The following is a 23377-nucleotide window of genomic DNA, read 5'->3' on the forward strand; positions in this document are numbered from 1 at the left end:
TAATTTAAAATATATTAAAATAATAAAAAACTTATTATAATTAAAATTAATTATATATTATAAATTAGTAGTACCGCGTAAGGGTAAAGTAGTAATTAATAAAATATTATTAGTATTAATAATAGTTATAAAGCTAGCTAGTAAAGCTTATATAAGCTATAGTATTGCGCTAGCAATTACTATAGTATAATATAATTTTAATTATAAATAAAGCAATTATTAGCTAGATACTATAGTTACAGTAGTAGTTAAAATAGTAGCTATAATAGTTATTAAAATAGTAATTATTATAATTATAGTTAAAGTTAGTAGCGTAATAATAATAATATTAGTATAATTAATAGTATTATTGCAGTTATACTAGGCCGTTATACTATAAAATTTTTAGCTAGTACTATAGTTTGCTGCGCTATTTAAGCTAGTAAAAATAATAATAATATTATTATAATATTATTATTATTAAAACGCTTAAATAAACTAGGCTTTTTTTTTTTTAAAAAATAGAGGTCTGAGCTGCTGTTGCAGCTATACAATTGTAGTTAAATTCGAATATTGTAGCCTATTAAGGAAAAGCTTCTACGGCTCTAAAAACCTTAATAATTCAGTTAACTATATAGCCAAGTTCAATAAATTGTCCAATTAAATCCGAATTATACCCGAGATTATACCCGAATTATATCCGAATTATATGCAGTAAACTGAGTTCAAATCCTGCAGTTTCCAACAATAAAAGCTGTATTTTTCTTCTTTTTTGCCAAATTTGGTCACCCACCTAGGTAAAAATCCAAATTTTTGCAGCTTGATTTTTGTAACCGACCTTAGAGGGCCTCTTTGCCCTCGCCGTAGCTGTCGATAAACTAGGCTTATAATAATTACTGTGCTTACTAGCATTTTATTAATAGCTTATAACTTGCTTACAAATTAAAATTAAGTATAATTTAAGTAGTATTTTGCTTAGCTTAAGCTATAAAGCCTGCAATTAATTAATTTACTAATATTAATAGTAATTGCTTGCCTAAAATATAGCTAACTCTTTTAGCAGCTTAAATAGTTAGTACTAATAAAGCAGCTTATATAATAATATATACTAACTTTTATAAATAATTAGCTTATAGTTAAAATTTTATTAATATTATTAAAGCTTATTGCAAGCGTATACTATTTATTTAATAGTAAAAGCTAAAGCGTATTATATTATTTAATAAAACACGCTTATATAAATTAAATACTAGTAATTATAGCAGAGTTTAAAATTACTTTATATATTTAAAAGTAATATATAAGCAGCATACTTATAGTAAAATATATAAAAATAGTAAAATAATTATAAAATATTAGCCTAGCTGCTAGCAAGCTAGTTTTTAATAATATAATAAGTATTTTTAGTTTTACTAGTTTTAGTAAAGCTAAAATATAAATTAGTATTAATAAAGTAGTTTATTAATTTTTTTGTATAATAAGCTAGCTAATACTTCTAAAAATAGGCTATAGCCTAGCTTAAAAATACTTTAATTACTACTAAGTTAGTTTTATAATTAGCAACTATTAGTAAATTAATTAGCCTAATATAAAAATTTATAAACTTTTTTATATTATTATTATTAATTTAAGTTTAACTTTCTTGCTGTTAATTAAATTTAGTTAGTAGAATAGTTTTTAAGTATAACTAAATATTTTTATTTATATACTAGTAGCATATAAAAATGCAAAAATATTTAAATATTTTTTTTAATATATTAATAAATACTAGATTATTATTTATTACTTAAAACTATACTATAATATTTTTAACTTTAAATAGCTTTTTTAACTGTATTAATACTTAAGTAAAAACTACTTTATTTTTATACTTTATTAGTATAATACTAAAGTGCGTAGTTTAATTATTACTATTTAAGCTAACTAAATTAAAGAGCAGGTAATTATATTAATTTATTTTAAAAATATAATTAATTATAAAAATATTTAAAAAGCTTTTAAATAGTTAAAAGCACGCAAAATAAATAAATATAAAAAAATTAAAATAATTATTGCTATTAATTATATGCCTAATATTATAAAGTTTATTAATATAAATTTAAAATAAGCTTATATGCAAAATTTTAAACCTTAATATTATAAATTTATTATAAAATTAATTTACTAATATTAGTACTTTTTAGCTTTTAATTTTTTTACTAATACTTCTACTTTTGTTTGCGCGCCTATCTCTTAATACTATTATAAATAATATTTATTAATAATATTTTAATAAGTAAATTTAGCATTTAAAAAAATATTTTAAATTAATAATAGTACTTATTTTATGTTATAAACGCGCGGCTACAGCTTTTAAAAATACTATTTTACTTTATTAATTTAAGTTGCCTGCTAATATAACGCAATTACTATTATATTTTTTTTTAAAAAATAATTATAAGTAATACTAGCTCTATTTTTGTACTATTTAACTTTTTATTAATTTTTTAAGCTGCAATTATTTTCTACAAAAAAGTAAAACTATATTTAATAATTACTTTTTAATAATGCTACTTTAGGGCGCTTTTACTTTTTACTAATATAGTAATAATTATAGTATTTGCCCTATTTATTGCATACTATTAATAGCTAATTTTTGTTATAGACTAGCCTTAGGATTGTTCTATTCTAAGCGTAAATAATAGTATTATATACTTTAAAAAGGTACAAAAATTTCTAGCTACTTATATAAAAGTTTATTGCTAAAGTTTGCTAAAGTTTTTAATTTATAAATGCTAAAGCTTAGGCTAAAGCCTAAGCTATAATATACTCCTTTATTTTTAAAAAAAGTTTTCCTTTTTTTTTAGGCCTTAGGCTAGTTGCGATATTATTAAGTTTTTATAGTATTTTAGTATAATTTTTTTTTAAAAAAGTTCTAGGTAGTTTTAAAAATTATTAGCTTTTATATATTTATAATAATAGCTTATACTAAACTTAAGCAAACTTTTAAGCAAAAACTTATAATTTTTTTTTTTTAGTTATTTTTTTTTAAAACTATTTTTGTATACTTTTTTTTTACTTTTTTTTATACTTTTATTTTATAAGCTTTTCTTTTTATATTAGCCTTATAGCGCTGCCTATTTTTTTGCTATAGCAACTTGCAACTTTATTTTTAGCTTTTAATTTTTTGTTCTAAATAGTAGTAGTAGCCTACCTAGTAGCAGTTGTAGCAGTCTTAGTAGCTATTGCTAAAATATATACTATTTTTTTATATAGCACTATAGTAAAGCTAATTTTTTTTTAATTAAGTACTTTAGCTAAGCTAGTGCGCAAATCCAGGCAGTATATTACTAAAAGTAACTTTAATAATAAAAAACTTAAAGCAATATTTACTTAAAGCTAGATATATACTAAGTATATTAGTATTATAAAAAAATTTAGTTATACTAAATACTAAAACAGGCTTAGTTAGTTATGCTCTGTTTGCTACTAAAGCAAAAAAATATATAAGTATAAAAATATTCTTTTTATTATGCACTCTAATTTTTACTAGGCTTTTTAGGCTTAGTAAAACTACTGCAATAAGTTTAACTTTAACAATAATTTATATATTATTGTTTAAAGTACTTATAGTACTAATTTAGCGCGTTATATAACTAGTACGCACTACTAGTTTAATTTTTAATTTTATATATTATATTATTACTATAAAAATATCTGCAACGCTGCTATTTATAATGCTATTGCCTTATTTTTATTTTAAACTGCTTATAGCCTTAAATAAGCTATAGGTAACTCCCCTTGCACTATTATAAAAAAAGCTTTAGCTATTATTTTTTATATTTTATTTTATAACTATACTAGTTAAAGACTAAATGCATATATAAATAGTATAGCAAATACTATAAGTTAAGCTATTAACTTAATCTATACTTGTATTAAGGGCTAAAATATTTATTTTAATATTTTTTAAACTTTTATAAACACATTGCTTACTAGTATTAATATAAGTATTTTCTTTTTTTTTTAAAATTTTTTTTTATTATATTTAAGCTAGTTTGTCTGCTTTTGCGCATCTTTTTTAGCAAATTAAGTTTTATAAATTAGCTTTAAAATAGTTTTTTTAGCGCAATAATATAAAAGCGCTTTAATATATTTTTTTTATTAGTTTTATTAATAGCAGTAATAAGCTAACTTTTTTTTAAGTTTATTAAGAACTTTTTAAGCTTTCCTATAGCTATTGTAACTAATTGCCTATTACTTATAATTAGTATTCTTCTTTTACTTTTTTTTAATACTAGTATAAATATTCTTTTTTTAAAAAGTTTTTTTTTTTTTTAATATAAAATAAGTTAATAAGTTTGCTTTAAGCTTAGCTTCTGCCTTAGGTTTAGCTTTTGCCCTAAGTTTAGCTTTTACTCTAAGTTTAGCCTCTGCCCTAGGCTTAGCTTCCGCCCTAGTTTTTTTTAGTTAATTTTTACTAGCAGCGCTATTTTTAAACTAGTTTAAATTTTTTTTTTTTATTTACTTTTCTAGCCCTAAACGTCCTAGCAATTTATTATTTAGCTTTTTCTATTTTAGTTTTTTTTGCTTTAGCAATACTACGTCTACCTAGTAAACTTAAGCTTTAAGTAGTACTTTTTTAGGCTGCTTTATTTTAGGCTTAAATATTCCTCTTTTTTCCTTTTAGCAAAACTATGCTATGCCTACTTAGCGTTTTATAAAAACTTGCTTTTGCTATAATTATAGTAGTAAAAAGCATTAATAGTCTAGCTGTTTTTATAATAAAAAAGAATAAATTTTTTTTTTAAATTTTGTATTTTTCCTGCCTCTTTTCTATTTAAAGCTTTTTATTATTTTAATTTAGGCTAGTTTAAAGTAGCTGCGGTATAGCTTTTAGCTTTTATATTTTTTTTATTTTTTTTTTTTAAAATTTTATTTTAATTTAGGCTAGCTTATTAGCTGCAGTAAGGCTTTCTGCTTTTATATTTTTTTTTTTATCTAGGCTTAAGGCAGCTTTTGCCTTTTTTTAGCTAGAAGAATATATAGTACCTTACTTTTTTTAGTATACTTTTTATTTTTATTAGTAATATATTTTTTTTTTTTTTTTTATAATAGTAGTTTAGTGCTATTATATTTTCTATATTTTCTAGAAATTACTAAGTTAGGTTTAGCTAGCCTTATTATTTAACTAAGGCTTTTTTTTTATTTTTTCCCTTAGCATTCTTAATATTAAAGATTTTTTTTATTTTTTATTTATAAAAAAAAAAGTTTTCTTTTTTAAAAATAAGCTCTAAATTTAGTTAGCTATTTTTTTTTTTCTAGCTTAGTAATAGGTTAGTTGCGGCTTATTTTACTAAGTTTATATATACTATTTTATAAAAATCCCCTAGCAAATCTAGAGTAACTGTTAAAAAAGTAAGTATTACTATAATTATATATTAGGCCTGCAGCTAGTTAAGCTTATTACTAGGCTAATTTGTTTTTATATTTTATAAAAAGAACTAAATATAGTTTTTTATTTAAAAACGCTCTGCTAGCTAACACACTTAGTTTATTATTTTTTACTAATATTATTATATAAATAAAATAGCAGCTTATACTAGTTCTGTGCTTTATTTTAAGTAATCTAGGAATTATACTATATATTTTTTAAGTATAGTCTAGCTCTTTTTTTCTATTAGCACCTATTAAAGCAAGTCTGCTGTATATTTATTAAAAAAAAAGTTTAGGCTTACTTTTATTACTATAAAATTTTTATTATTTAAGGCTAGCTAGCAGGCTAAAAAGTAATTAAGCTAATTAGTTTGCTTAAAATAAATTACTACTTTTAATACTGCTTATACTTCCTAGTTTGCCCTTTCTATACTACTATTAGTTTAAAAGTAATAAGTAGTAAAAAAAAGCTGCGTTATATTTATAAATTTATATAGCATAGTTTAGAACTTCCCTAACTAATCTAACTTATAATTAGTAATAATAGAAAATAGAAATTTATAAAATTTTTACTATATATTGCGGAAAACTGCTGCGCAGTACTTAGTAGCTATAAAAATTAGTATTTTTAACTAAATATATTTAGAAAAGTAATCTATAATAATTAATAAGTAGTATAAGGCTTTTTCCTTTTTTGCTAGCAAGTTTACTATAAAATTTATAAAAATTTATAACTAAAACTAGTCTGCTACTAGTAAAAGTTGTAATAGTTTCTGCTGCTTTTTCTAAAATATATAAGCTTTATAATAATAGTAATTTTAAATATACTAGGCAACATTCTTAAATATGCTATTTTAGTAATAGTTATACTATATTATTTAAAATATTGTATTTTTTTTTAAGTGCCTAGCTAAATTAAACTTATAAGCCTGCTAAATAATTATAGTAGTAAGTAATTTTTATACTAGTACTTATATTATTTTTTTTTATAATAAAGTATTATGCGCGCTAACTATGCAATTTCTAATTTACTATAAAGTTTTTGCTTTTAGTAAAAAGTATTAATTACTTTTTTATACTACTTTAAACTAGATATTATGCATTTTATTTTAAATTATAGCTTTATTTTATAAAGCCTGCATATAATTATTTATAAAAATGTAATTTTTTTATAGTTTTAGTTTAGCTTTTATATCCTTACTACTCTAAGTTGCTGCTATACTAATAAGTATTATAACTTAAAATATTTAAAAAAACTTTATTATAATATTTTATTTTTATTAATTTAATATATTTAGGTAAACTACTATTTAGCCTAAGCAAAACTACAAATAGAAATTATACTAAAATAGTATTTTTATTTATTTATACTAGCGTTCGCTAAGCGTGCAAAAAGTAGTAAAATATTTTAAGTTTTTATAGTTTATTAGTATTATAAATAAGTATTTTATGCTTTAAAATTCTGCTAACTACGCTTTTAAGCATTATACTACTATAATTAGCTTTTTATTATAAATTGTATAGTTTTATTACTTTAAAATAAGAGCTGCTAAGTAGTACGCAATAAAGTATAAAATACTTTTTATAACTTAAAATAAGTATTTTTCTAATGCTTATTTAAAGCAGTTTGCTTTTATAATTATATTTTTTTTAAAATTTTACTAAGCTAGTACTAGCCTTGCTATAAAAGTATTTTTTAGCATTTAAAAAACTACTTACTAAGCTTTTCCTTATAAAAATAAAGCGCTTTTTTTTATTAAAGAATATAGCAGCCCCGCTATTTAGAAAAATTAAAAAATAAAATCCTAGTAGAAGTTTGCAAATCTTAGGAACTTTTATATTTTTTATATTATAGTAAGTAGCTTTTACTTCTAAATTGCTTAAATTTTTTTAAAATTTAGGCAGACTACTTTTTTTACTTTTATAATATACTTTAGATACTAGACTTTGTATATAGCAAAGACGCATTTTTTTAAATTTAAATTTAATTTAGCTTTTTTAAGTAGTATAAAAATTTAGTAGACTTTTTTTATATAGTTTTTGCAAGTACTTTTTAAATATATTAGAATATTATTTAAATATACTATAGTATAATCCCCTAATATTTCTTAGAACGCTCTATTAATATATTATTAAAAAAAAGCAAGCGCTTTAATTAGGCTTATTAAGTATACTAACTACTTATAAAAGCTAAATTAGGTTTAGAACGTAGTTAAGTATTTATTTTTTTTAGCTACTTATAAATAATAAAATACTAAGCAGATATCTACTTTTGTAAACTACCTAGCATTAAATAATATTTAAAAAATTTTTTTAATAAAAAGCAAAAAGTACTAATCTGCTTTTATAATTTTATTTAAGGCCTAGTAGTTTATATAAAAGTGCTACCCCCCTAAAAGCTTATATATAAAAAAAACAGGTACCCCTACTAAAAAAAAGCTAGCTTAAATTTATTCTTTATTTATTAAATTTATAATTTATTTTTATAATTTTAGTAAATAATTTTAAAGCATACTGTATAAAAGTTCTTATAGTAAATATAAAGTATTACTTTTTTTAGTTTACTATAAGTAAATATAATAGTTTAAGCATTTTTAATATAAAAGTAGCTTTTTTACTTTACTATTATTAAATAAGTTTTAAAACTCCTTTAGCTCTTTTAGCAATTTTAATCTATTTTTTATTAATTTTTTTTCTAGCAGGGTATTGTTAGGGCTTTATTTTTAAAAAATAGCAATTAAATACTAAATTATTATTTTATAGAATTTGTTATTGCTGCTAGAATTTTTTTTTTTTTATTATAGCAAGGCTGCGTATATTAAGCCTAAAACTATCCTTATTTTTAAAAATATTTTTTAAAAATAGCTTTTTTTTATTACTATATATTTTGCGCTACGCACAACTAGCTTGTTTTAAGCTATATTTAGTATAGCTTTTTTCTAGCCTATCTATAATTTTTTAAAAATAAAGTTATGCCTTAAGCTAAGAATTATATATGCTACTAAATAAGACTGCTAACTATTTATATTATAGCCTAGTATAACTAGCTAGGTTATTCTTGCACTTAAAGAAGTTTTTATAGCCTAGTTTAAAAATTAAAGCAAAATATTAATAAAATTTATTCTAATTTACTTTGCTATTTCTTTATTTACAGTACTAAAATACTTATACTTTAAATTAACTAAAATATTTATAAACTTTACTTTATTAAAAAAAACTAGTATAAAAAATAAAAGTTTATTTATTTTTTACTAAATTTTTTAAACTTTTTTTATATTATTTTTTACTTTAGCCTGCTTTTCTGCCGTAGTATCCTTGCATTGCCTTTAGTCTAATTTTTAGCTAAAAATATTTAGTTTTTTTAATTTTTATTTTTAACTAGTAGTAATATTACTACTATAGCTTTAATAAATACTACGCGTAAAAATACTACGTTTATATAGTTTCTTGTAAAATACTTATTTTTTTTATAGTATATATATAGTCCTGCCTTGCGTTATTATTAAAAAACTTTATTTAATACTTAATTAAATTACTATAGTTATAATTTGCTTTTTAAAGCTACTAAGCTTTTTTATTTTTATAATTTTACTATTTTTATAGCGTAAACTAAAGTTATTTTAATATTTTTATTTTTATTACGCTTTGCTTTTAGTATAGGCTAGTAGTATAAATAAATTTTTTTTTTTATAGTTATAGTTTTAATATTTACTACAATTAATTTATAGGCCGCAATTATTATATAGTAGTTTACCTAAGTAACTCCTTAGTGCAGAGTAATAGTCTAAAATATATAGTTTAAGTAGCGCTAGAGCTTATAAAATTTTTATTTAAAGTCCTATTTAGCCTTACTACTTTAGGCTAAAAGCTGCTTAAAGCAGACAAAAAATTCTAAAAAAGTTTTTTTATTACTTTACTAAAAGTTTTCTAGTTTAGCCTGCGCCTGCTCCCTCCTATAATTATTTTTATAGTAGAAGTTTAAGTATTAAAAAAAGGCAATTAAGTTCTATTATTCTTTCTGCTCTTTAGTTTTGTAGTAAGAGCTAACTTTTTTTTAAATACTTACTTTTAATTAATTTTATATAAAAGTAAATATATTTTTCTTATTTTTTATAAAAGCCGCATTAGTTCTTAATTTATACTTAATTATAATTTTCTAGGCCTAAAAGTATACTTTATATCTTAAAAATAGCTTTTTTATTAAAAAAAGCTTATAGTAAATAATAAAAAAGTTTAGCTAAAGTATAAGCGTAATAAGTAAAATAGGCGCACTTAGTTAAGAATTAACTTAAAGTTCTAGTAATACTAAAGTAAGTACTAGTTCTGCTTTTATAAATTTTAGCTGCAATAAGCAGTTGCTTTTAAATATTTTAGCAAAGCTTTAAAGCTTATTTTGTATATTTTTATTCTATTAATATAGTATTACTATTGCTGCTATATTTTTTTATTGTCCTTTTTTAAAAGTCTGCAAGAAGGCTCTAATTAAGCTTAAATTATTTTTATTATTAAGCTTTATTTTGTCTATTAAATGTAAATAATAAAAAAAAAGTATATAAATATTATAAACTAGCTTTAAAATTATTCTATTTTAAATATAAATAATAGTATTATATACTTTAAAGAAGTACAGAAATTTTTAACTACTTATATAAAGGTTTATTGCTAAGGTTTGCTAAAGTCCTTAGTCCGCAAATGCTAGGGCTTAGGCTAAAGCCTAAGCTATAATATTTATTACTATTTACTATTAAAAATAATTTTTAGAAATTAAAAATACTAAGCAATATTTTAAAATTTAAGTTTTAGTTAATGCTAGTTAAAATAAAGATTTAAAAGCACTTAAATAGTTTTTTTATTTTAATAATTAAAGCTTTTAAAAAAATTTTAAAAAGTGCAGCTATAGTTATGTATAAACTTATATTAGTATAAAAAAAAATTGCTAAGCTTTAAGCAGCTAATAAAGCTACTATATAATAAAAATTATATAAAAAAAAGTAAGTATAAAAAAAAAGAACTTTTATAATAAAAAATAGTTTTTAATTAATAATTTTAAAAAAGTTTAAAACGCGTAGTAATAAAAAAAAAGCAAAAAAGCAAGTATATACTAAAGCAGGTAAGCCTTTTTAAAAGCGCTATAAATGCTATAGTAAAGCTAGGTATAATATATAAATATACAAGCAAAAAATAAAAATAATTTTTAAATAAATTAGCTTATTATAATTTATTACTATAATTTTTTATAGTGCTGTACTATTGTGCATAGTACTAATTTTGGTAAAGTTTTAGCATTATAACTAACTTAACTGGGCAACTAATTCACTTGTGTAATACGTTAATATAAACTTTATTATAGTTTTTAAGTATTTTTAGTTTATTAATCTGCTACTAAAATTATTATTATTTTAATAGCATAATAGTAGCGTAAGACTAACAACAAGCGAGCCTTAGAGGGGTGGTAAATACCTTACTATCGGGGTGGTGCTTAACGTCTCCCTCTCCAGTGGCTCACAAGCGTAGCATCCCCAGGGAATGTACGGCAAATGCGACTCTGCAAGTAACAGTGACGGCCTTGATGGTGGCTACCAGGTGTCGTGTGCAGACGAGCCTGGGAGCATGAGCGGACTGGAGGGCATTCCACGCCAAAGTCTCTTCTCCTTTAGCCTTGGACAGCTTCAGACAGATGTCCCCTCCTACCCATGGCTCTGACGTACAAACGTCTCCGCATTTCTACGGCATGTAGCACAGCCAAGCAAACCCTACCGACTTGGCAAAGACGAATAAATCCACCTAGAAATAGCCGCACGTACGAGTTATGAAGCCGCTCACCCATTGCACGGCTCGTATTCGGATCATGATACCAGGCATAGGTTGCTCGCGTATTGTGGCGTTGGCTACCAGCCTGCTAACCAAGACCGCGCAGAGACAAGCACCCGGATAGATAGCGACCATGGCCTTGGCGCCTATATACAGGCCGCTCTAACCGTTACGTCTCCTGATTCGATCCAAGTCAGGGGTGTGTCCCGCGGGCGCTGGCTGGCACGTACGACACATTGCCACATCTCCTGGGTTCGATATATTGCGATGTTCAGCCTGTCGGTACCGCGAGTGTCAATGTATCGTTGGGGAAGAAGGAGAGATGTGCAACAAACTGGGGCCACGTAGAAAAGCAGACGTAACAGAAGTCCATGCTCCACAATTTAATCGCAACGACGCGCTATATTATGCGTACTATGGTAAGAGCTAGATGAGTCCTGCCTTGATTCTTGACATTGGTGAGGATAAAGAAACACCCGGCATCTTGAGCACTTCGTGGTCTTCCCGTCTTCACCATGAAACGAATCTAATCTGCCTATCTACTATTGTGCAATTTGTTGCCTGAGCGTACTGAACCACATATCACTGCGTGCTTTCGATGCATCCGAGCATTCTCAAGTGTCTGCTCCGTCTTTACTTCACATCACACTCACACCATCACACCCGCACTACTTGTGCTCTTCTGCATTTTGTTTCTTCCGCTCTTATCTGAAACACTGCCTGCCCGCCCGCCTGCTTGTAGCATATAGAGACTGCCTTATATACCTTTATTAGCGTTGCAAAGCGATTTAAATCTATAAAGACAATGGGTATCATAGCGAGAGTGAAGTTCATGGAACTGCGTTGGTGTTAGGTTTGTTAGGTTGAACAGTCGGCTACGAAGGATCTTGTGTCTTTCACTATAGCCCAAAATAGAAAAGAATACGGGCTCCTCCCAGGTCGGATCCGTAGCAGGAACACAGTTTGCGAGATACGGCCAACGCCAAGGTTCTTATCCTACTTGCTAGGCCCAAACGGGTGGGGTGAGGTGATTGGAAGGAGTTTCATGTGGGGATAGAAGGATCACGATCACTAATGCACTGTAACGCGTAGCCGAAGTTTAAGGGGCCCTTGTTTTCTGTTACAGAAGGGTGAGCACTAGTACACATAATTGGATTCATCACACTATGAAATGATACATCTAGCAAGTGAACAACGAAGTAAAGAGGTTGCCTGGTATTGGCGCCCGAGCTCACGAATGTCCACGACTCCTACAAATACTTATACAGAGTGAAACCCATCATCCAATGAATATAACTCCTGAATCACCACAAAAGCACAGCCAATATCATCCCAACGACATCAATTTTGTTGTTTTCTATGCGTGATCCCCATCACCCGTCGGGTCGTGGTGCATCTCGGTACCATGAAACGCATCTCCAAACGCCGAGTCATCCACTAGGTCCAACCCCAGGTTGTCGTCGTGGCCATAGTCCGCCAGTGCATCCCCAGCACTGTCCAGGTTGTCGAAGCTTCCAAAGTCGGCAGTGTCGAACATGCTACCTACCTCAGCCTCAACGGTGGATGAGGGCAAGGTCCCCGATTCACCTGCAGCATCATTTCTCGTAGTAGGCTGTTGAGGATTGTCGGTGGATCGTGATGTATCGCCTGATTGCTCACCCACCATGACCCACTCATCTCCCTTATCTCCCGCGCCCGTCATGCCTGACATCTCCACATCGAGATCTAAGAGGTCATCTCCTACATCTACATCGAGATTTGTGTCCCCTTGATCGAATGTTGAAGCCTGATTGGTATTGCCGGTAGGTAAGTTGGGTGTGCCAGTAGCGGACTGCGACTGACTAGGAGGTTGCGACAGCCGAGGAAGTGAGATGTTGCCAACGGGAGTTCCTGAGAGTGATCCAGACCCGTACTGATCAAGCAAGCTTGCAGCAGAGTTCTCTTCCAATGTCCCATCATTGTTCGTACCGTTTGAGGCGCCGTTTGTATTTTGTTGACCACCATCTCCGTTGACTTGGGTCTTCGGAGGGGAGGGTTGTTGCGCCTCAATGAATCCACCCTTGTCCACACAAACGACGGATTTCTGAGATTCAAATGTAACTCCTAACGACTTCTCCAGATCTTGCACGACTTCTTCTGCGGGATCGGCACCGTCAGCATCGCTATCCGTGGAGCGTGATAGATCTCGTAGGCGTCTTTCAGCCTTGATATACGTCCGCGTCCGCTTCAATTGCGCCATTTTTCGCGCGTGTTCCGCCTTCATCTTGTCGATCTCAGCTTGTTCTTTTGTAGTGTATTCTGAGACTCGTTTCTCGAAATCCTTGAGTTGCTCAGGGTCAAGCTTGTAGTAGTTCTTTATCTGATAACTGTCCTTCGCGGCTTCTGGGTTCTCCGCCCCTGAGACATCCAAGATACCTGCGGTAAGCGGGGCAAGCTCGCCCATAAGACCTAGGCCAAGGTCAACAGGCGCAATCTTCCCAACAGCATACGGCGAGGAAAAGACCTCTTCCATCCACTCGTGGTGTTGCTTGTACCTTGACAGGCTGATCTCGCGAGGCGTCAAAAAGTCAAAGGCATCCTGGGTAGCGTTCTCCTCCTCTTCAAGTGAAGTGTCCGGTACTATCGCACCTGGCATGGGCTGACGAGCTTGGGGTTGAGTTGGCAGTCGCGGACGTTTAGCTGGCGGAGGCTGCGCAGTATACGGGCGTCCCGGCTGCATTGGGTTATAGTAGGGTTGTTGGCCTCTCATGGCTTGTTGCCCAAATTCAACCTTGGGCCAATTGGGCTGGTCAGCAAGCATGAACTCTTTACGCATCAGCGGCCCGGCAGCTTGGAGCTGAGCGCGCATCTGTAGCTGCGCATGTACCTCGCGGGGGATTGGTATCTGGCCAGCTGGTATTCTGTGTTGCGCTTCTGCTGGCCTGTAATGCACTAGCCAAAGATTGGGATCGGTTGTGCCAGGCCCTGCTGCGATTCTGTAGCGGAAGCGGGCATGCAGTGCGAAGGGTTCATGCGGGTAGTTATAGCCGCTGTTGTGGACAAGGACTTGAAGAGTCTACGTGCGTTAGATAGGCTGACAGGAAGGGCAGCGTGGAGTGGAGAACTGGCGTACATAGCCTCGCACGTTCATATCATATGCGGTCTCGGCATCCGCCCAGATCATTCCATCAGAGGCGAAGTGCGTCTGCATGCGCGGCGGCTGCCATGTGAGGATAACGGTGCCATCTTGAGGAGGGGATGCGAAGTAGGTCCAGGCGACGGGGGACGTGTCGCGCACTATCTGCGGGCCTTTGATGAGGTATTCGAGCGCTTGAGCAGCCTGGAGACTCGGTAGGGTAGGGAAGCGATAGGAGGATATCAGGTGGACGTGGGCGAGCTGTGCAAGTTAGTTAGGGAAACACCAGCGAGGTACTGGCCACACTCACGAGGTGGTTCGGCACCTGCGCACTGGGGTCCGAGTTGTTGTATGCTTGATTCATGCCGTACATGATGAACGATTCAATGCGACAATGGTGCCGCGGGGTTCAAGCCTTGCAGACGGGTGAAGGGGCGGGCGCGAAAGCTGGGGTTGATGAATGTACAATCATTTGGCGCGTTCAGCAGCGCGACTACCACGCCAAGCATTCGTGAACATCGCTGACTAAGCACTGCATACATACAACCACGGCCACTCCTATTTTGTATCGACTAATACCATGCATACTTTTATTAGAGTATGTTATTGCTTATTCTTCGTGAAAGACGGTGGGAGGCTGTTTCTGTTTCATCTTCCAAGAGAAATGCGGGTGTTTGGCATGGTAAAAAACAGACGTACATGTATTGCATGGCGTGCATTATCAATATCGTAAGAAATCTATCCAGAGCGAGTGGTCGACAATACATACGCCATAGGGTATCAAAGAAACCGATCCTACCAAAGTTGCCAAGAAGCCCAACATATCCTTCTGAGCGCGAGTGCGTATAAACAAGTCGAAACTGCGGAGTAGAGAAAAAAAAATACAGATACAGAGAAGAACGGTCATGAAACAACAATTTGGAGTCGCCGACCTTTTCCCATCACATATGATAAGCCGTCGTGCCTCCCTCGCACTTACATGTTCTCAATGACGTTCGAATTGATGGCGCTCTGGAAGCCATGGTTGTTTCCACCATACTCGTTTGCCGCATCACTCTGCAAACCGAGGGTATTATTGCTGGCACCGTGCGAACTTGGGCCCTCCCCATATGCATCGGCCTGTGCAAGTGCACTCTGCACAGTCTGGTTCTGCGCCGGTAAGAAAATGACCTTCGAGTTTGCAGATTTAGCCATAGCTTGCATAGCTTCGAGATATCGGATCTGCATGGCGGGAGCTGAGCTTAATATATCCGCTGCTACCCTCATAACTTGGCGATGTGTTAGTGTCTGTTATGAGCAAAGGAGTGAATTGATATGGTTGGGGGCTGTCGTGGGCAACAAGGTGGTGGGTTGAACTTACGTTTGGCCGACTCAACCTCAGCACGTGCGGCAATGACCTTGGCTTCTCCCGTTCGCTTGGCCTGCGCAGCCATGGAAAGCGAGTCTTGAAGGTCTTGGCTGAAGATGATGTCTTTGACTAGCATAGACTCGACTTCAACACCCCAGCCCAAGGCCGTCTCTTCGATGATTTCGCGGATAGATTGGGCGATTTCCTCGCGGCGCTCGATTACGTCTTGGAGCACGCGGGCACCGACAACATGGCGGAGCGTGGTTTGCGTTCGCTCCACTAGGGCCTGGCGAATATTGCTGATACTAAATGCGGCCTTGTGTGGCGATGTGATGCGGTAGTAGATGACCGAGGTAAGCTGGAGAGAGACATTGTCCTTGGTCATGCAGATCTGCTTGGGCACTTCGACAATCTGGATCTTGATGTCGACTTGGACGAGATGCTCGGAGAGCGGGTTGACGTAAACGAGACCTGGGTCGACGGCGCGGGCGAAGCGACCGAACTTGGTGACCAACCCCACGTTTCCTTGGTTTACGGGCTTATATGGGTTCGGGCAGACGATGCAGCATGGAATCGCACCAGCAGTACCAATGCAGCTTCCAAGTGTGTTGATCTAGATGGCTGTTAGCACGACGTAGGTAGTGTGAAAAGCGTTGGGAAGCTTACCATGGATCCATACCAGCCGTTGGTATCAGCATCGGCGTCGTCGGGCTGGATAATCCTCGCATAGCTCGGCTGCAAGTCCTCTCGTCGTGGTGGTTGGACTTTGATAATCGGTTCGTTCAGGCGACTCGCGCCCGCGCCATTGAGTGGTGCCTTGCCGTTGATGTCACTCATAGTTGCTGATGTATTTTTATGTTCAATACTCGTATTATCGTATAGGATGGGTCGTGAAGAAGAAGCAGTAGACCCAGCGATGGTGTGAGAGTCGTGGATATGTGATGCGACCATTGTTTGGTTGGAGTCGCAGAGAGGTTTATATGCCCTACGAAACGAGACGGATGCGGAGCGGGGTGAGCTACCCCATCCCTGTGCCTGCCTTGCGCTAGTCACGAGCACTTGGCCACATCTTGGGGCAGTGCTTGGGATCTCACGGTGGGGACCTTTGAGGATAACGCAATGATGAGAAGAAGGAGGGCGCTTCTGTGTAGCTTGTTTTTTATCGCGCAATGAAGAGTAGTGTTGCGCGACTCAGGCTCCGTCTTCGAGAGGTGCATCTTGAAACCTTTTTGCTGTAACCAAACCTCAAAGACCTCATCATGTCCATCACGTGAGATCGGCAATAGCAGACCACACCAAGGCCTCCCACCTTACAAGCCGGCTAAGACGGGTGCCGTACGCTGCCCCAGACTCAATCCGTTGTTGGCCGGTGAACTCGTGGCGTATTCGAGGCAGAATCGATACGAGAACTGACCATACAGACCGCCAACACAATATGCCCGACGTCAACGATTTGTCTTTCAGATAGTCCACCAACTCGCCGAAGATCACGATCACGCGCCTTGTCCTTGGGCAAGGGTCTGCCCGACCGCTATGGGCCTAGCATTGTGGCGAGTGCGGCTGCGGTAAGGGTCATAGAAGTCGCACGGATACACCTTTCGTAAGGCTGATGCGAGCCGCCTTGTTATTTCCGATGCAAGCGCTCAGGCACAGAACATGCTAAGTGTTGGTGGAGGCAGGAGCATTTGCTACTGTCATTGAAGACCCTTATTAGCTGGTCGAAGGCTCCCCTTGACCTTCACAGCCTGTCCGTAGTTGAACGCCTGATGCGCGCGCGCAGCAATAGTGTTACGAAGGCGGTACCCAAGAGGAACTACTACTTCTTGGTACTTCGGTCTGCAGTGATATGACCCTTCTTGCTCCTCACGTGCGTCTATAGATTAACATAACCCCTCATGCATGGTTCTTAACTCGCATTCGACGTATCCGGTATCTCCACGATGACCGGTCAAGCGTCATTTCCCCCCTTCTTGGAAAATGCACTGCCCCTTCAGGCCTTTCGAGCCGGGCAATATCATCGTGAAAATCTGACTCGATAACGCTTTGGTAGGGTCCTGCTCCCAAAGTGCCTCATAGCAGCGCGTACACTCTTAGTGTCTAACGCCTAACGCCCATTTTGGTGCCCTGTGCGCTGCCATGTCTGCTGCGCGGCGGCACAGTCGTGATTACACAGCCTGGTCCAACAACCCAACTACAAGCGCGCCGCATCGTGCTGTTAATATACCACACGTGGCTTTAGAAAATTTAGTGCCCCGGGGTCCATTTTTATCGACCATATTATAGACCTCGACATGTGACGAGTCTAGTAGTACTACAGGGGAACTTGAAACCATCCAGGCTCTCCTATAGCTGTCAAAACAGATGAAAAAAAAGGGTGATATAATTCCGTAAATGGTATACATGTTTCCGACTCCTGCCTGGAATCCTTTTCCACTACATTCTCATCGTCTCCCCATCCCGCCCAGGCCCCTTCTCCCAAAACTCCAAACTTAATGCCGCAAGAAAGCACGGGATCTCTTTCCTCCCCTCAACCCAGTACACAATCTGATCCCTGATTTCGCCCGCGAACTCGCTCTGCTCGCCACCACTGACTTTCATCGTACCATGTTCGCCATCGAATATAATGCTATTCTCTCCATCCTCATCAGCCGGCTTGAACATGGACGTCACTTTAACGCGCCCGTTGGGCATGAAGTCTAGTTTCCAGCCGAGAATGGAAGCCACGGCTTCTCGGAACTCGAGGGATTTGGCGGTCCAAATCTGTTTGAGGCGGGAGATCTTCTTCGTGCTCGACGCGAGCTGGAATTTCATCTCTTCTAGTTCATCATTTGCGGCGTCTAATGTTGCTAACGGTACTGTCGAGGGAGGTGTCTGTTGGTTCTCAAGCTGAGCAAGGAGTTGCGCGTTGGCGTCACGCAGACTGCGGACGGTGCTCAGTTTGAGGGCTTCGGCGTCGGCTGTTGGATTGGATTTCAGCTCTAGTACTCTTGTCCGCGACGTTTCTTTGAGTTTCTTTAGCTGTGAGTGCTGCGCTTTGTATTCCGCTTCGACAAGCTTCATCTTCTTCTGCAAGGCATTGAGGTCTTCTTGGAGTTGGCGATTCTTACGGCGCAGCTCGCCAACACGCTCGTCATTGTCTTCGGTGTCGAGAGACCGTTTCTGGCCTGCTGCAATGGGAGCGGGCTTCTCGGCGCTATTGAACTCCTTTTGTAAGGCGTCCAGCTCCTTGCGATATTGGTCGACGAGGGTTTCGAGCTCTTCTATCCGCTCTGTCTTGGCTGCGTCGTATGTGTCAGACTGCATCTCGCGCTCCTCATCGTCGAAGGCTTTGACTTGCGCGCGTAGGAACTCGACCTCTTTCACCGCGAGCGCCTTCTGTCGTTCTAAACGGGCTCGGGCTTTGGACTCGCTGGCGTTGGGGGCGCCGTTAGTCCCCGAGGCTTTAAGTTGCTGTATCTCGGTCTGCAGTTTGGCCTTCTCCTCCTGCAGGGCTTGTATATTCGCTTCTTTGACTGTGAGCTCAGGTTTCATCTCGCCTAGCCTATTGAGCAGATCCGTTCTCTCAATTCGTTCCTGAATAAAGGCTCGTGCGAGATCTTCGGGTGTCTCAAACTGGATCTCGCCATGTCTATCTGCCTCAGCCTCAAGGTATGACGTCCAAGAATCACGCTCTTCTTCAAGAAACTGCTTCCTTAATTGTGCCTCTCCAAGCTGCCGTTGAACATCATCCATCATGCGCAGCTTTGTCTGAAGTGACCTCTTTTCCTCCTCCACCACTTCAATGGCCTTGTGCTGCTTCCGGTATTGCTTGAGCTCAGTATTTTGCTCCCTTGTCAATGTCTCCAACTTCTTGATGTGCGCAACCTGATCGGAAAGCTCCCGCTTGATAACTGCCAGTGTCTCCGCATCTCCAGTAATTGCTTTTAGTCGTAGTACTTCCGCCTCAAGCTGTCCGACTTCCTCCTCTTTTTGCCCCAATTTCTTCTGTGTTGACTGCAGCGTGTGAGCCTTGGACTGCAAATCCGTCTGTATCTCTTCCACGCTGTCCTTGAGCGTCTTATGCTCTGCCTGTAGCGTGTTGTACCTATGCTCATATTGCCTTTGCGCAGCCGCTAGGTCCTCCTTGATCTCATCGTACTCCTCCTGTAGTGACTGCGCCTTCTCTTGACTTTCCCTTAACCTTCTTTCCACAGCCTGGCGCTCATTTGCAGCGCGTGTCTGTGCCTCGGATGCGTCTTTTGCGAGGACATCGTACTTCTTTGCCATGAGGATGCTCGAAGCTTCGGCTTGTTGCGCTTTTCGAAAATCGCTATCGGCGCGATTTTGCGCATCGCGAATTTCTTGGGCATGTTCCAGCTTCATCATCTCCTTTTCTTGTTTCGCTGTCTCGAGCTCATATCGCAGAGTGTTGAGCTGTGCGCGGAGGTCTTCATTGATCGGATCAGAGGGCACGACCGTGTGTGGCGCATTCTGTGAGGTCCGTAAAGTCGTCCGAAAGGTTTCTCGCAAGGGTTCCCTTTTGGCAGGAGGAGGAGGCGTCTCCTCGTCGCCGGTGAAGAGGTTGAAGCTCGGTTGGTTCGCGTTTCGCATGGCCATTGTTAACGCTGGCCCCGGTTGTTTGTTGTTTACGAAGCGAGGCCGGAGAGTTGAACAATTGCTTCAAGTCGCAGTGGTGAATGAAGGCCTACGCCATATTACGATTGAATAATGGTCTCCGTTTTCCGAGAAACGACTGTGAAGAGGTGCGCAAGTGTGTTTCCGTTGTTTGATGAATGGTGTTGAAGGCTCAAAGAGCCGCCCGGACAAAGTTTAGCGCAACAGACCTAGCTGTCGCGAAGGCACGTGTTTGGTTGTCCTCAGTACATGTAATTGCGCCACGTTATGCTATTGTGAAAGTCTTGTAATTGTCTTCGAGTGAATCTTATTTCTTGTTACGGAAACAATGGCTTCCCAGTAATGCTAGTGATACAATGCGACTTTGCCCGACGTCCACCACATAGCTATTATGCTCCGTGCTGCTCTGCAACATCCACCCAAGCATTTGAGAATACGTCACTTTCACCATCTCTCCAGCCCCAAGCAACACAGTAGTGTTTTAGAAGTAACTCCAGTTCCTCCAGTTCGTCTAAGAATTCGAGCCCAGCAACGCGCTCTTTCTCCTCCTCGTTGACCCATTGTCGCCAAATGAAGTTCGTGTCCACAGCCATGGCGCCTTTCTTGAACCCGTAGCCTTGTAGTCGTGCACGTTGATCGCCGAGCTTGGGATACGCTGTTAGAGTATGTAGGTGAATGTTTCGCGTCTGGAGATTGGATATCATGGTTCTGCCGAAGGCATCCTGAGGTAGGATTGGCTCGTAAAGGATTAGCGAGGCAGACGTGGCCGGGTGCAGATAGTGCGTCAGAAGCGAGGAGATGATTGATTGCACTGTGGAGGGCTGTAGATACACAAGGCACATTTCCGACAGAATAAGGGTCGGTAAACTGGGATCAAGATTTGGTATCTCAGGTAGTGGGGTTTGGTCCGAGGAGGCAATCAAAGTCCGCAAGTCCAGCGCGTGGATATTGTACGTTTCTGAGTGATAAGACGTCGAGGTCGACGGTATATGTAGCAACTTGCGGTAGAGGACAGGCTGCTTTTGTATGGCAGCGATCTTCGCGACTGTGTTCGTTGGGAAATCGATCTCGTGGTATATCAGGCGGGAGTCAGGGTATAGATCGAGGAGACGGAAGAACCGAGTGTCGGTTCCAGCGCCGAGGGAGATGATTTGCTTTGCAGAATCCGGGGATGTGAGAAGGAACTTGGTGACTAGGAGATCGATTGCGGACGTGCGGACATATGTGCCTGGACATGTTAATGTTCTGTAGGGTAGAGTGAAGCTGTACACGGGTACCTCTGTTCAACAGAGGCAGCCTCCTTGCTGCCTGCTGTGTTGCGAATAACTTCGCATATGGATCATGAAGATAGCCAAGCTCTACACAGCTCACCCTGCTCCCCGCAGCGTCTTGATCAGTACTCTTGACTGCATTGTCTTTGGCTTGGTCTCTTTCTTCGCTAGAGCTTCCCAGTCCACCTCTTCCACGTCCCCTCCCTCTTGGTGCTCCTCCGCGACGGTTCCCAAGGAGTGTTTTGAGGTTTGGGATTTCGTTTGAGGAGGCCATGGACTCACATTGTTGATGCACACAGCGGACCTCAGCTTAGGCGGGGCGCTAGTCTGTGAAAGCGCTAGCACAATCATGCATGCCAAGAGCTATCTGCGAGGCTCTGGACAATTTCTTTGACGCGACGCTTCTCATTCAACCTGCGCGACGACGAATCCTGTGGCCGTTTCTTTACCCGTATTTTCAAAGGCATCGGCAGCGAACATGGAGGGCGAGAAATATCAACCGAGTTTGATCCGCATGTGGAGAGTCTGGCGCACAGCGAAGGAGATGATGAATGATAGGGTTTGTTGCGCCTACGCTCTTTGAATCATGAACGAGCGCGCTTACTCTGTTAAAGGGCTATCTGGTCATAGAGGACGACATGACTTTGTCGCTCGAGGATTTCGCGCAGAAATATGCGCGCGAGGATGGAGAACCAGAGTGTGTACCTTTGGCACCTCCCACCTGGTTATTGTACACTGACCTTTTTCCAGCCGCTCGCGCCTTAACTTCTCCTGTCAACCTTCCGAAGAAATGCTACTCAAATACACCCCGGCCCCTACCAAGAAAGAACCCAACCCAACACCTGAAATCGGCACAATATGGATCGAGTTCAACAGCGACGAGAACGTGGGCTTGAAACAACTTCGCGACTACATGGGTCATTTGCTAAATGGCTCCTTCTACTCCGGCATCATGGTCACTGTAAAGCCTATGACAGGCATGGCGATCCGACTCCTGCGAGGCGCTACGGGAATGAGCGACGGACCAAAGGGCGGCGTCGAGGTCTTTGTTGAGCAGGATTTGTTGGTCAACATTACGAAGCACGAGCTGGTGCCTAAGCATGTACTGCTGAGCGCCGAGGAGAAGGATCAGCTACTTCAGCGTTATCGACTGAAGCAGACACAATTGCCCAGAATCCAGTCTACGGATCCGGTCGCGAAATACTTGGGGCTGAGGAGAGGAGCGGTGGTCAAAATCATTCGAAAGTCCGAGACGGCGGGAAGATATGCGAGTTATCGATGGGTTATATGAGGTCGTACAGATTAGGAAATCTTCACGCTTGAGGAAGGGAACGAGGCAGCCCTGCAACAAAGAGAACGGGTTAGACGCGGCGGAGATTGATCGGAAGCTTCGAATTCGCTGTGTCTGAAATGCGAAGTCCAGGGCTGTACTTCATTTGGCAAGGCGTTTGGCGAACAGAAAGGTCTCTCGAGACATGCAATTGCGAAAAGCAGGCAGGGATTTGTAGAAGCTTGAATCCACATATATGTATACCAGTCACAAAGCGCTTTGATTCCACCTAAACCACTGTGTATATGTCTGAAGCTCGGAGCGTGGTATTTGTCACACATGCGTTCCTTTGCACTGATGTACCCCTCTACCTACGACTATGACGACCGAAAGGCTCGATTGTCCAAAACTGCTAACCCTAGCCCAACACTCACGCACTTCTGTTGACTCTCCTTCAGCAGGATATCCTTTGCGTCAGTAATGCTCGTATGAAGACATAATCGCACCCAAGATAGCGTCATATTCTAATATAATTCAAGTCAAGTTCGACGAGT

At 37.2% G+C, this 23377-nt stretch overlaps 5 protein-coding genes across 5 annotated transcripts; 1 reads left to right on the top strand and 4 right to left on the bottom strand.

Moving 5' to 3' along the window:
* Positions 1-12244: 12244 nt before the first annotated feature.
* On the bottom strand, positions 12245-14782 carry K460DRAFT_384576 (DUF1750-domain-containing protein). The gene is made up of 3 exons (XM_040935501.1): positions 14631-14782; positions 14318-14581; positions 12245-14260 (listed from the first exon to the last, which is right to left on the bottom strand). The coding sequence occupies exons 1-3, from the start codon at positions 14691-14693 to the stop codon at positions 12563-12565; spliced, it is 2025 nt and encodes a 674-aa protein (XP_040791021.1). The 5' UTR covers positions 14694-14782; the 3' UTR covers positions 12245-12562.
* A 368-nt stretch (positions 14783-15150) lies between these two features.
* On the bottom strand, positions 15151-16871 carry K460DRAFT_364453 (stomatin family protein-like protein). The gene is made up of 3 exons (XM_040933014.1): positions 16335-16871; positions 15681-16281; positions 15151-15588 (listed from the first exon to the last, which is right to left on the bottom strand). Exons 1-3 carry the CDS (start codon positions 16617-16619, stop codon positions 15296-15298), a joined length of 1179 nt encoding a protein of 392 aa, XP_040791022.1. The 5' UTR covers positions 16620-16871; the 3' UTR covers positions 15151-15295.
* A 1131-nt stretch (positions 16872-18002) lies between these two features.
* K460DRAFT_364454 (mitotic spindle assembly checkpoint protein-like protein MAD1) lies at positions 18003-20454 on the bottom strand. The gene has a single exon (XM_040933015.1). It carries the CDS (start codon positions 20262-20264, stop codon positions 18102-18104), a length of 2163 nt encoding a protein of 720 aa, XP_040791023.1. The 5' UTR covers positions 20265-20454; the 3' UTR covers positions 18003-18101.
* A 71-nt stretch (positions 20455-20525) lies between these two features.
* On the bottom strand, positions 20526-21827 carry K460DRAFT_393537 (leucine carboxyl methyltransferase 1; the record flags this gene model as incomplete). Its single annotated transcript, XM_040935941.1, has 2 exons — positions 20526-21510; positions 21560-21827. 2 exons carry the CDS (start codon positions 21825-21827, stop codon positions 20672-20674), a joined length of 1107 nt encoding a protein of 368 aa, XP_040791024.1. The 3' UTR covers positions 20526-20671.
* A 133-nt stretch (positions 21828-21960) lies between these two features.
* Positions 21961-23113, top strand: K460DRAFT_415015 (RPB5 subunit of DNA-directed RNA polymerase). Its single transcript, XM_040937713.1, has 3 exons — positions 21961-22112; positions 22168-22250; positions 22304-23113. Exons 1-3 carry the CDS (start codon positions 22032-22034, stop codon positions 22842-22844), a joined length of 705 nt encoding a protein of 234 aa, XP_040791025.1. The 5' UTR covers positions 21961-22031; the 3' UTR covers positions 22845-23113.
* The last annotated feature ends 264 nt before the right edge of the window (positions 23114-23377 follow it).

The sequence above is a fragment of the Cucurbitaria berberidis genome, assembly GCF_010015615.1.
Source record: "Cucurbitaria berberidis CBS 394.84 unplaced genomic scaffold K460scaffold_2, whole genome shotgun sequence".
Classification (NCBI taxonomy): Eukaryota; Fungi; Ascomycota; class Dothideomycetes; order Pleosporales; family Cucurbitariaceae; genus Cucurbitaria; species Cucurbitaria berberidis.

Coding starts and splice junctions, on each gene's coding strand:
- K460DRAFT_415015 (XM_040937713.1), top strand. CDS start 22,032: ATGGAGGGCGAGAAATATCAACCGAGTTTGATCCGCATGTGGAGAGTC. Junction 22,113..22,167: donor AGGAGATGATGAATGATAGG/GTTTGTTGCGCC, acceptor ACTCTGTTAAAG/GGCTATCTGGTCATAGAGGA. Junction 22,251..22,303: donor CGCGAGGATGGAGAACCAGA/GTGTGTACCTTT, acceptor ACCTTTTTCCAG/CCGCTCGCGCCTTAACTTCT.
- K460DRAFT_384576 (XM_040935501.1), bottom strand. CDS start 14,693: ATGTACGGCATGAATCAAGCATACAACAACTCGGACCCCAGTGCGCAG. Junction 14,582..14,630: donor CGCAGGTGCCGAACCACCTC/GTGAGTGTGGCC, acceptor TAACTTGCACAG/CTCGCCCACGTCCACCTGAT. Junction 14,261..14,317: donor ATATGAACGTGCGAGGCTAT/GTACGCCAGTTC, acceptor TAACGCACGTAG/ACTCTTCAAGTCCTTGTCCA.
- K460DRAFT_364454 (XM_040933015.1), bottom strand. CDS start 20,264: ATGGCCATGCGAAACGCGAACCAACCGAGCTTCAACCTCTTCACCGGC.
- K460DRAFT_364453 (XM_040933014.1), bottom strand. CDS start 16,619: ATGGTCGCATCACATATCCACGACTCTCACACCATCGCTGGGTCTACT. Junction 16,282..16,334: donor ACGGCTGGTATGGATCCATG/GTAAGCTTCCCA, acceptor ACAGCCATCTAG/ATCAACACACTTGGAAGCTG. Junction 15,589..15,680: donor TGAGGTTGAGTCGGCCAAAC/GTAAGTTCAACC, acceptor CACATCGCCAAG/TTATGAGGGTAGCAGCGGAT.